This window comes from Artemia franciscana, chromosome 9 (genome assembly GCF_032884065.1).
Source record: "Artemia franciscana chromosome 9, ASM3288406v1, whole genome shotgun sequence".
NCBI classification, from domain to species: Eukaryota; Metazoa; Arthropoda; class Branchiopoda; order Anostraca; family Artemiidae; genus Artemia; species Artemia franciscana.
Genome location: NC_088871.1, coordinates 42,946,279 through 42,959,303, shown reverse-complemented (window position 1 = coordinate 42,959,303; position 13,025 = coordinate 42,946,279). Strand labels below are relative to the sequence as shown.

General features: G+C 35.0%; 1 protein-coding gene across 2 annotated transcripts in view; it reads right to left on the bottom strand.

Annotated features, from left to right (window-relative positions):
- Nucleotides 1-311: 311 nt before the first annotated feature.
- The window catches only part of LOC136031444 (uncharacterized), a 46,211-nt gene continuing 33,497 nt past the window's right edge, over nucleotides 312-13,025 (bottom strand). Inside the window, exons 5-7 of one of the 2 annotated variants that reach the window (XM_065711038.1) lie at nucleotides 8,273-8,630; nucleotides 4,993-5,138; nucleotides 312-4,430 (exon numbers count right to left, since the gene is read on the bottom strand). In XM_065711038.1, coding sequence (XP_065567110.1) covers nucleotides 3,196-4,430; nucleotides 4,993-5,138; nucleotides 8,273-8,630 — 1,739 coding nt within the window. In that variant the 3' untranslated portion in view covers nucleotides 312-3,195. The remainder of the gene's footprint in view (nucleotides 4,431-4,992; nucleotides 5,139-8,272; nucleotides 8,631-13,025) is intronic. The other variant, XM_065711039.1, reaches the window with a different exon arrangement.

Sequence of the window (13,025 nt, the reverse complement as noted above, 5' to 3'; positions counted from 1 at the left end):
AGCCACTCTGAGTTTACTCTAACTGTTGTTTTTTGTGTCAGGGTAAAAGTATAGAAGAGGGGTATTTCCCTTAATCACTAAGTTGTTGTTCTCGATTACTTGACCTACAATATAAATTAGGGCACGGGAGAATCTTATGTACGTCCTGTATCCACTCTTTAATACTTACAAGGCTTCAAAGATTTTACGGAAAGAAGACTCAACTCTCTTTCTTAATTTAGGCCTAAAACCTTGGAACCGCCGTGCCAAGGCTAATATAAGAAAAACCTAAGCCAGAATTTTGAACAAATACAAAATTTTGCACTTTTGTTAATTATACAAAATCGTTTATATGAAAAAAAAAAATACAAAACACATAATCCAAAAAAATTTTTGTACCAATTTACACAGGTCCAAATTTCAAAACTCAAATAAAAGAGAGCTGTCAATTAACTACACAAAACTGCCATCTAATTAAAATTGCTTGATTAAAATATCCGTCTTACCAAAGAGAACAGCCGATTAAATTATCCGCGTGAATGTCAGCTGACTGACATATTGAACATAAAAACAAGCAGAAGAACACAATCAGCAGTGAAAATCTTTTTTTTCATATGCTGCAGTAAAATTCCAAAAATCGCATAATAGCTTTTCCACGGTAAGGAGCCACAAATGAAAAAATAAGAACTAACAAAACTAGTATAAAAAATATTTTCCGTATGCTACTGTAAAATCCTTAAAATGCCGTTGATATTGCCAAAATGAGGATGGACAAGAAAAAATAACAAAAAAGCATAGAACCAAATAAATAAAAAAACTATTCTATTTTGGAGGTGTTACAGTAAAATCCTTAAAATCCCAAAGCTTTTACCACAATCAGGAGGCATAAGTAAGAACAGGGGAAATAATGAACAGTAATATTAAAAGCTTCCACAATATTTAGTATGCTTAAATTTTAAGAATCTTGGTTTTGTTCACCAGATTAGTCAAACTAAGTCAACTGGTCAAAGTCAAAACTGGCGTTAAAGAAAATAAATATTTAGCTTTTAACAGCCAAACAAAACATTATATAATAATATTAAACACTTCCGCACTATTTACTGCAACTAATTTTAGTTATAATGGTCTTGTTTATCAATGTAGATAAATTGCTTCAAAGAAAATTATTATTTCGCGTTTTACAGCCAAATTAAACATTATATAATAACATTAAAACACTTTTTACCTTTCATTGCGGCTAATTTTAGTTACAACGGTTTTGTTTACTAAATTAGTCAAATTGGCTTCAGAAACAAAAGTCAACACAACCTCAGAATAGTAGAACAACCTCATCCATATACATACTCGAAAAAAAAAACTCATTACAGTGCTATGGCACTGAATTCTCAAAACAACCAAAGTAGACATAATCAAGTTGGCTCCTGATAGTAGCATAAACTAGATAGCACAATAAATCACAGACAGTTTTATCCGAGGAAATCGACTAAATACCTCAATTACATCCTTTTTGATACAACTGGGCCTAGATAAAGTTAAGCAGTAAGCCAAACAAAAAACGTCAATAAAACACAACTAAACTATTCAACGTCGTCAATATATTCAAGCAAATATTACACAGCAAAACTTATTCAGAAATTAGCTGTTTTGAAATTAGCACGGACAATATTGTCTTCCAATAAATGTGTTCCTTTTCTTTAAAATAAATATCCCGCAACCAAATTGTGAAAGTATACGGAAGGAAAAGGCTAAAAGGAAAATGTTCAAGTTCGGAATGGCGAAAAATTTAAGAAGGGGACATTTTGTTCTCATTCCTTCCCGTGGATTATATTAATAACAGTTCCTGGTTCTCATTATTTCCAAAATTTATAGTGATACTACAATTTTTATAGTGTATTATTTAAATGCAACTATGTTTTTTAATGTTGTTTTTGACATTGCAAAAATGGGAAAAATATGAGTGAAAAAGTGGGTAAACACCCATTTAGGATCAAATAGTAGATTTACGAGAACCAAAAACTGTTCTAAAAGTATCCTTTAGCCCACATATCAATTGGCAGGAGACGCAGATTCGTCACTGGCAATTTACAAATTCGATTTCAGTTGAAACCTTTTTACCGGTTCTGTATTAGCAGTTTACAAACTGGAAACCACAAACTTTGAAGAACTAACCAATGGGGACGCGCTTTTACACTATTGCACACGCTGTAAATAACAGGAGGAATCGAAGTTTCATTTTAATATTATCGCAATCAACACTTTAAAATTAGAAAAACCGAACTTTTCCTTTAAAGAAACCATCATACCTTAAATGTGTCGTATTAGACTTATCAGCAGCGCATAGTAGCAGAAAAATTATAATTCTCACTTTGATTCGTTTCAGTTTTATTCACTGAAAAAAAAAAAGTTTCATCAATTCCATCAATAAATCATCTGAGATAGAACAAACAGGATTTGTTGAATGATAATGAGCCATTTACTAATTCCAAAATGGATCTTTACACAGCCACTCCTGAAACACACAGCTACATGCCCCACGGCATATCCTACGAACACCAACCTAAGACATGTAACGTAACATGCAGCACAAAATTGTTGTCTTAATTGTATTCAACTATACTGCTGGTTACTAATAAATTTCTGTCTTAATTTCGGGGCTACCTCAACCTTGGCTAAAGAATAAGTCTTTTGCAGCCAAACTTTTTAGAATAAAGCAATCAAAATTTCATAAACGATCAAAAAAAAAAAAAATTACATGGAATAGGTTTCAACGGAGACTGTTAACCAGCTCTGCATACGCAGTTTACAGATTTTAGACCACAGAGGCTGCAGAATCTACCAAACGGACTCGTGCTTTTACACTATTAGACAACTAACTTTTACACAATACTTGTGGCTAGATGGCTCGTCAATCATTTTGTAATTTCGTAACAGCAACACACACTAAACCTTACCCATATACTATTATAATAATTAAGTGGGAAGTTTTTTTTTAGACAGGACATTCTTAAAGTTCAATATCAGCATATCTTGTTGTCACGGTTTCACAACCTTTTGTTAATTGAAATGTAGCACTTTATGATAAAATCCCTCCAACGCAAGAACCGTTAAAATTGAAACCAAATATAAGCGTGTTTAATGGGTTGCTGCTTTTCTTTTTAACATCAATTTGCGAGAAGCATTACACAAAGAAAAGAAGCGTATTTTAATACCCCTGTTTTAATTAAAGTGGACTACATAACGGGGCAAAATTTGTTTGTCATTGTTAATAATGATCATTTTGCCCCTTCCCAGAGCGTCTTTGTCCACTCGATTTGAGTCATATCCTTCTGCAATGTTGACACGACTTGTTACATCTTGTGATCTTCCAGCTAATACTTTACACAAAATAAGGGCTTTGACATTTTTGGAATACCCTAAAGCTATATCAGGAAATTCAGAGAAATAGTGGCCATACCCATAAGCAGTTTGTTTTATGTATGAACTCTGAAAGTTATTCTGCAGTATAGACTGGATGTTTGACTCTACAGGAGTGCCATGAAACGCAAGGATTGGTTTGGCTTCTTCACTATTAACACCATATTTCTTTTGAAATTGCTTTAAAGTTTTTGCAAATTCTGACTCGAGTTTTGGGTTGAGAACGTAAGTGACTTTAGTCACCTCTCGGGTTTTGCAGAAACGCCGAAATTGGGCCTCGGCAACGCGAAAATGGTAATCCAACTCATTTGAAGAGTCAAAAGACCTACTGGGAAGTATTTCATGAACCTGAAATTTCGTTGATAACGCGTTATCAACAGATATACCCAATTGAGTAACTTTATAATTAATAACATACTTAGGATATGCCTGACGTGGATCGTAGATAACAAACTCATCAAACAAAACCCCACCTACACTCTTTGTGTCTCGAGGAGCAAAGATGGAGTCATAGCCTAATCTCCTGATAGTTTCTAAGTTCATTTGGTAATGATGACCGGATACCTTTAGTTCTTTTCCCAATAGAACATCGCACAAAATGAGTAAATTAGAACCTTTTGTGTAAACCTTTTGGGCACTTTTACTAGAATCAGTCGCAAAATATATGCCACAGCCAAACATTCGCTGTCGACCGTCATTGCGCGGCAGACGAAAGCCGTTGTGTATGATTTTTGCAGAAGCCTCTGTGTCTGTACCGTGAAACTTTTCACGTGCACTTGAAGGGTCAAACAAACCGGCCTGACAAGAATAAAAAGCTTCAAGTAAATTTGCATTAAAAACTTCTTGAACTGATGTAACCTCAGGGTGCCAGCTATGAGCAGGCTGGATGTACTTGAGAACTTTATCCTTAACATCTAAGAATACTGATGAGGATGGATCTAGATTGTCAATTTTGAATTTTGTGGCTTCAATCCTGAACTCAAGCGCTTTCTGCTTTGCCTGATCTTGATACATCTGACGCCGGCGATTCTGCGTTTCTGAAACAAGAAAAACTAATCTTAAAAAGATAACTAGTTCAAGATATCGGATTTTATAATTTCAGAAGACTTTTTTTGTATCAAAATATTTCACATAGACCTGACGGAGATTTGTCGCGCTGAAACCATGCAGCTTCCGAATCCTATTAAAGTCACACTTCTGGATAAAAGCAACTTTACCAATATCCTCAGCGGCAGTAACGAAGATTCATCGAGATTTACTGAGCTATGTTGAAATTTGGAGTATAATTTTAAAGATTGATTACTCAGCCTGAAGTTTTGTAGGCTCATTTGTTGAAACCTCACCCAGCATAAAGATGTGGATTATCATTTTTTTTTAATCCAATGATGGATTACTCAGCGGGCAAGGCATTATTTTTTGAAGTTAGAAGCTTGGGAAAGAAGTACTTCTATCTCTATCGTGAATAAGGCAGCGCAATATCAATTAAGTATATGTTTAGTTAATATGTATTATATAACTAAATATATATTTTGTATATTTATATGTGTGTAAATACATAAATATATGTGTTTAACGTAAAAATAAATCATAGAAGTGTACCTTCATCTGATCTGTCGCGTTCTTCTTGAATGTTGTTGCATATAAGGCACTGAGTTAACAGCATACAAGGCTCACCACAGAGGTTTGGACAGTAGTGACCACAATCTAATTTCTTAAGACATTTTTCTCGACAGGTTACTCTATCCCTAAAAAAGTTGGATAAATATACGTATAGCTACCGGGAAAAACTAAATAGGTTATGAGACCTATTTTCGTACAAGCCTTACGAAATATGACAAAAAAAAAAAAAAAAAAAAAAAAAAAAAAAAAAAAAAAAAAAAAAAAAAAAAAAAAAAAAAAAAAAAAAAAAAAAAAAAAAAAAAAAAAAGAAACCGACATTATCAGAGCCAGAAGGTGGAGATGTCTGGGACACGTCCTCCATATGGATGCCCATAGACTCCCAAAAGCCGCCTTACACTGGCAAACACAAGGAAATCTTAGCCGGGAAAACCAGGAAATACACTGCGCCCAATCTACCGGAGGGATCTACGCAACATACACACATCCGTTCTACCAGAATGGGAGGACATCACTGCAACAGCAAACCTGATAGAAGATTGGCGGCTCCTCCTTGATGCCTTAGGTGCCTCAGGAGGCACGGCCAGAATTAAAATCTAAGATAATAAGATTGCTTCGTGCATCAGGAAAAAGAAATGAAAATAGAGCAATTAAACAAAGAAAATTCCGAATAAGCCTTGTGAAAATTTATGTTAAGAAAAATAAAGTAAACAAAGTGAATGCTTTTATCTTTTAGTAAAAGGCTAAATAAAATGAACAAGATCACAGACAACAGAAAAATGTATCAGACAATGAGACTACAGACTGGAAAAAAAGAGCAAATGATAAATAAAAAACTAAATTATATGAAGAAAATTTTCCACAATCCAAATCGACAGCAGTGATTCAACATGTGTAAGTTATAGAATTCAATCAATCCATCAGATAGCGATTGTATCAATCCAAAGCAAAATCTAATGTAGATGATTTTATGTTAAAATAAAAAAAAAAAAAAATCTTTTTAGTGTGGTTTACACCCTTATCTTATTTTTACGCTTAATGTTGCCTATCCAAGATGGTAGTTGTCCAAGATGCACATGATTTCCCTGAAGTGCTTCTGATAATGGTAGACAATATAACAAAACCTCTGCTACCATTCGATAGCTGGGATTCTGCTATATGCATTTACGGGATTATTTTCGAAACCTGTTTTCGTAATTTTACTAGGGTAACAATTCCTTAAAAATAACATTCAAATTGTTGAAAAAAGGGAAAACTTCCCTACTTTTGAAGTGACTCTAGATGATGTTTAATCAAAGTTTCAAGAAATATTACACTTCTTGCTCAGTGAATGAATGAAACTGAAACCGATAAATCCATTTGTGCAAGAATCTTGTCCTGTTTGTGAAATCTACAGCGGCAAGCGTATCGTAAAATCAAATCTTTTAGCGGGGAAGACCAACCAACTTCAGACATTTAAAGGGTCATGTTAATTTTGACGTTTACCTAACAACATTCGTTTAAAAGCTATCAATAACTGTAGAATTTCATGCAGACGTGGACGTAGTAATTAAAACTTCCTTGGGGGGAATATCAAGCTAAATTATCGAAAATCAGTTTAATGTAAATAATTGGATATAATTATTAATATATAATTATATAATTGAATATGGTTAAATAATAATTGGATTCCTTGAAAACTCAAATTGGTGACCTTTCCCCCATCTGAATGATTTAAAATAAAAAATTTAGAATTGGTGAGATAAATCACATGCTTTTCTAAACAGGAAATATTGGTGTTGGATTTTTTCGTTGTAAGTTATCAAATAATGCTCCATATGATGAAATAATGAGCCAGCCCCGATCCACTTGTAAAATATATATCTGCCCATCAGCAACTATCAGAGGATAAGTTAAGCTGAAGTGAACCAGTGATCTATTTTTAACCTGTTACACTATCTGCTATAACATATAGAAATTGTAGGCCAATTCCAGCACTAAAATTACAGAAATTGCTATGTTTCTCATAAGATTCAGCAACAATCCGCTATTGACATGTCGAATACTGGACGTAATTCGGCCTACCGAATAAAATTCGGCCTACCAGCCTACCAGAATAGAATATTCTATACTGCATTGATCATGAAAGCCATGAAATCGTGACTGTAACCGCTTCACTGATTTCGGTGTTTGTGAGCATCCCAAAAAAGGCCAAGTAAAATAAATTCTGTGTAGCGGACACTGATTTTAAAGGTACGGAAATTATTTACTTATTATATATGAATTATTATTTTATTCGTTTATTCATTATTCAATTAATTTGTTTTCTTATTTGTTAATTTATTTATCATAAATTATTTGTTTTAGAAGTATAAGTTTGCCACATTCCTCAACAAATTTAGCTCTACCGGACATGGACGAGCTAAGTCCAGAGTTTTATTAGAATATAAAAAGAGCAATTCTGAAAACATGAGAACAGGAGCATGAATTTTGCAAATCAAGTAGAGAAGACGGGAAAAAGGAATGGCATTAGCCACCAGAATTGCAGCGGTGATAACAGTTCAGACTATCTCGATAGTTTAACATCCTTATGGTTTTATCGTCCCCAAATTTCGAATGCTGCTAATCCTGAGAAAAAAAGAAGAAGTAACCGTTCCGATAACGACAAGTGTAAGGCAATTTACGTTATATACATACAATACTAAATTTTAGTTAAACTCTCATAGGAGGGCTTCCCTAATAATACAGGGATACTGATTTATATTCATCCTTTCAGATCAGTTTTATTCTGGACGGTTGTGTTTTTCGTTCCTCTAAGAGCCAGAATACATAGAGGCACCTTTTACAATAGGAAATGTACACCCATAACAAGACGAGTTCTGAAGATTTATACATTAGCAAGACACTATAAACAAACGTGGAATATTGATGTTAAAACACTATAACATGAATGAACATGATGTGGTATTTTAGAAGCTCTAAAATACTACAGCACACTGACTGGACTGAAAAAGTATGAGTGAAGAAACCTCTGGCTAGATTGTGACAACGTGTCGGCAGCCAAGAGCACTTACAGATATGTAGCTTGTGAAAACAAAACATTATGTGATAGGACAATAACAATTATAACCATTAATTATACGAATAAAATGTGTTTGATTACGTATAATTGAATAATGAGAATCATGTAATTGAGCTTCTAACAACTTCAAGCGACCAGAAAGGCAACTATCATCTCTTTGGATACAACAATTATGCTGAAAAAGACACAGAAGAAGCTTACCCTTTGCAAATATACTTCTTTTGATGACCACACTGTAGTTTCGCTACCAGGGACATTCCACAATAACTCGTCGATGCTTCTCCACACGCCCCAACTCCAGAATGGCCACACTTGAAAGTAACTTTATCTTTAATGGTACATCGTGGCAATTTACCTGACTGACTGCACAGAATAATAGCTTCATGACCACACGAGAGTTCTTTTAGAACTTCTTCTGTACATTCATGGGAGTCATGGATTGGCTCACAAGAGCGGTGACAACGATGTATTTTACAGTTATTGAAAATTGAGCACCGCTCTTGGCAGAAACTTTGTCCAGGAGGGAGACAGTGTTTCTGGTGGCAATATATAGAGACGCCTGTAACAAGTGAAGGCTTGTTAATTTCAAACGTCATCTATACTGATATAAGCAATACTAATAAAAGATAAAACACAATAGTAAAACCAATAGTTTGCTTAGTTGAAATTGCACTCAGTATAGATGAATGCTGTGAAAAAAATCGTAAAATAATCTTATATTATAAATTTATAAATTATTTTAATTTTTATTTGTTACAGATTAATGCAATTACAGATTATATTACGTTAATATAAGAAAGATTTAAATGATTCAAAACTCCTTATTAAATATATTGCACATGTCAATTTAGAAATGAATCAATGTTTTGACATCGTCATCTGTGACCAATCATAACTTGATTCCATTTTTACAAGCAGCCCTGATTGGCGCGGAGTGATTGTACCTTGATAATAATGTAAAGCTAAGCACACATGAGAACAGCACTTTAATCTTTCGAAATACAGGATATATCGATATCATTAGTTTCTAATTCAAACCAAATACAAGATATTATTGACAAACAAAGGCACTCATTGGGAACATCATTTGTTCTTTCTTTTCTAAATAGGCTCCATTTAAGAATTAAATAAAAAAAGTTTTTTAACGGAAAGTAAGGAGCGAAATTAAAACTTAAAACGAACAGAAATTACTTCGTATATGAAAGGGGCTGCTTCCTCGTCGACGCCCCGCTCTTTACGCTAAACTTTGACTCTTTGTCACAAATCTACTTTTTAAAACAATAAAAAAAAACTTTAGCGTAAAGAATGAGGCGTTGCGGAGAGGAGAACCCCTTTCATATACGGAATAATTTCTGTTCGTTCTAAGTTTTAATGTCGCTCCTTACTTGCAGTTAAAAAAAACTTGTTTTCTTTATTGAATTTCTGAACCTTTTTGAATTAATGGACGTTTTGACTTTGGCTCACCGCACATGAATAATTAAAACGAAATTCGCATATTATTTTTTTTGCTAAATGGTTTTCTCATAGATTTGATCGGACGATTTTGATAAAAAAGGGTGGGGAAAGAGGCCTAGTTGCCCTCCAATTTTCGGTTATTTAAAAATGCAACTACATTTTTTTATTTTTTGTACGAACATTTTTGTTAGTAATAAACATACGTACCTTACGAATTAATTTACGTAACGAACTTCTGTATTCTCATGTTCTTATTACGTATATGAGGGGGTTCACCCCCTCGTCAGTGCCTCGCAATTTACGCTAAAGCTTAAATTTTATCCCAATTTCTTAAGAATGACCCCTGAATCACAAAAGCCGTAGAATAAATAGTTGAAATTACTAAAAATACTTTACCATAAAGAGCGAGGTATTAGGAGGAGATAAGCCCATCATATGCGTAATAATTTCAGTTGGCTTTAAGTTTTAATGCTGCTCCTTATTTTCAGTTGAAAAGCTTTTTCATATTTATTTTTTCATTGTTTTTTTTTAAATAATGCTAGAAAATCCTGCGCTCCCTTCATAAAAATTTTCTTCCCCATGACAAATTCCTCCAAGGAAAGTTCCTCTAACATATTCCCCTCTTCTCAGTCCCCCCAATTAAAAAAAGTTCCCCTGAAAACGTCAGTACACTTCCAAATAACCATTACTATATGTAAGCACTGGTCAAAGTTTGCAAATTGTAGCCCCTCCCACGGGGACTGGGGGAGTAAGTCGTTCCCGAAGACATAGGGGTTTTTCGACTACACTGAATAAAATGGCTATCTCAGAATTTTGATCCGGTGACTTTGGGAAAATAATTAGCGTGGGAGGGGGCCTAGGTACCCTCCAATGTTTTTGGTCACTTAAAAAGGGCACTAGAACTTTTCATTTCCGTTAGAATGAGCCCTCTCGCAAGATTCTCAAGATCCAGGACCACTGGGTCGATACGATCACCCCTGAAAAAAAAATCACCAATAAACACGCATCTGTGATCTTCCTTCAGGCAAAAAATACAAAATTCTACATTTTTGTAGATAGGAGCTTGAAACTTCTACAATAGGGTTCTCTAATACACTGAATCTGATGGTGTGATTTTCGTTAATATTCTATGACTTTTAGGAGTTTCCCCCCCTTTATTTTCTAAAATAAGGCAAATTTTCTCAGGCTCGTAACTTTTGATGGGTAAGACTAAACTTGATGAAGCTTATATATTTAAAAGCAGCATTAAAATTCGATTCTTTTGATGTAGCAATTGGTATCAAAATTCCATTTTTTAGAGTTTTGGTTACTATTGAGCTGGGAAAGTTAAACAAATATAATTAATCAGTTTTATAAGAAATAATCAATTAAATAAATCAAGCAATCAATTTCAACCAAATCAATCAACGGCCAAGTTAATCAATCTTGCATTCCTACTAGTACCACTAACGAATCACAACAGGTTCCATGAATCTTTTCCCGTTCCCCCTATGTCCCCCTATCCTCTCAATATCCCTCCTAGTTATCTCTTCCTACCCCATTCAGGGAGGAGTGGGCGGCCAAAAAACATAATCTATGGGAATTTCTCATCTGTAAGCTATGGTCTAGTCATCTTAACTTTCTTTCATTATAGCCCTACAAGGTGCGATCAAGCCAAATTTTTCGCATAGCCAATTATTTGATGTTAGGTTTGATACTTTGATCTTCAGCTAAGCCCAGCAATCTGTCTAGGTAATCTAGATTTTGCTTATGACATTGAAAAACTACAGCCCTGTAAGAATTGACTCCAAGAAATTTGAAATGGGCTGAGACAAAGAGCTGGTCAAGTGGGTCTCTAAATATTTTAACGCCGAAAAGACAAAATGTATGGCGACTACCGAAAATTCTTAGAATATCAGCACTTGCACATGCACCACAGCACCCGGTACCCGGAGAACAACCCGGAGTTGTTCTCCGGGTGCTTATTTACAGTGCAGGGATCAGGACATAGAACAAGTAGTTCAGATCAAATACCTAGTGAGCGTAATTAAGAATATTAATCTGACAGCACATAAACAGTAGCCGAAAGCTACCAACCAGAATAGAGTAGGCAAATTTCACCATCAATAGGACCAGTAAAATTAGACAATAACCGATTTTCTTTCTTCACTCAATGATATGGCTTTTTAATAGCACGTACTGATATATGTTTCAAAGAACTGACACTTAAACCAGCAGCAAGAATACCGAGTCCAGGCGTTCAAAAATTTTTGGCCTTAGCTCTAAACTCTAAAATTCCGATTCACTGGACTCAGAATTTGACAAAATCAATCAACATGAGAGGCAACGGGACAACCTCTTGTGCCAGGCGCCATCAGAGTTTAATAATGGATATATTTAGGATAGGTCTTATGAATATGCAATCTACGGTTTCCGAATGCTGCCCTTCACTGGCTTTTAGCGGACATCCATCAAATGGGAAGGCCCTGGAACACATAACGGCACAACTATTAGGAATACCTTCCTTTTACAAATGATAATATATAAAATAATAAAATGGAGTGCTCGAGACAGCTATTTCAGTTTTTCGGTTTTTAGTTTTCATTTTCCCGTTTTCGCCCTGAGGTAAAATCTATAGTAGTAGTAATCGGATTAACAACGCTGCTTGAATACTAAGGTTTCTACGTCAGCCCATCAGTGTGTCGATGCAAAAAGTTTCGATCTCTGGGTCCCATATTACCAAACTAAGGTCAAACCCACTGCGCCACTACAGGAAAACAAGAGCTTAGAGCCAAGAGCCAAGAGCTCATATGGTATGAGCTCTAGCAAAATTTTAAGAATCAATAGATTGATTTAAAAGGAAAATCAGAGGCTTATACCGGTTGGGATTTAAAATAAGAGCTGTGAGTCACGAGGTTCTTCTAAATATCAAAATCCATTAAGATCCGATCACCCACTCGTAAGTTATAAATACCTCATTTTTTCTAATTTTCCCTCTCCCTTCAGCCCCCCAGATGGTCAAATCGGGGAAAACGACTTTATCAAGTCAATTTGTGCAGCTCCCTGACACGCCTACCAATTTTCATCGTCCTAACACGTCCAGAAGCACCAAACTCGCCAAAGCACTGAACCCACCCCCTAACTCCCCCAAAGAGAGCGGATCCAGTACGGTTACGTCAATCACGTATCTACGACATTTGCTTATTCTACTCACCAAGTTTCATCCCGATTTCTCCACTCTAAGTGTTTCCCAAGATTTCCGAAATAAGAGCTTTGAGACATGAGTTCCTTCTAAAAATCAAATTTCACTAAGATCTGGTCACCGTTTTTTAAGTTAAAAATACCTCAGTTTTCCTAAATTTTCCAAATTAACACCCCCCCCCCCGCTCCCCAAAAGAGAACGAATCCGTTCCAATTATGTCAATAACGCATCTATAACTTGTGCCTATTCTTTCAATCAAATTTCTTCCCGATCTCTCCACTCAAATCGATTTCCAAGATTCCCGGTTTCCAAGATTTC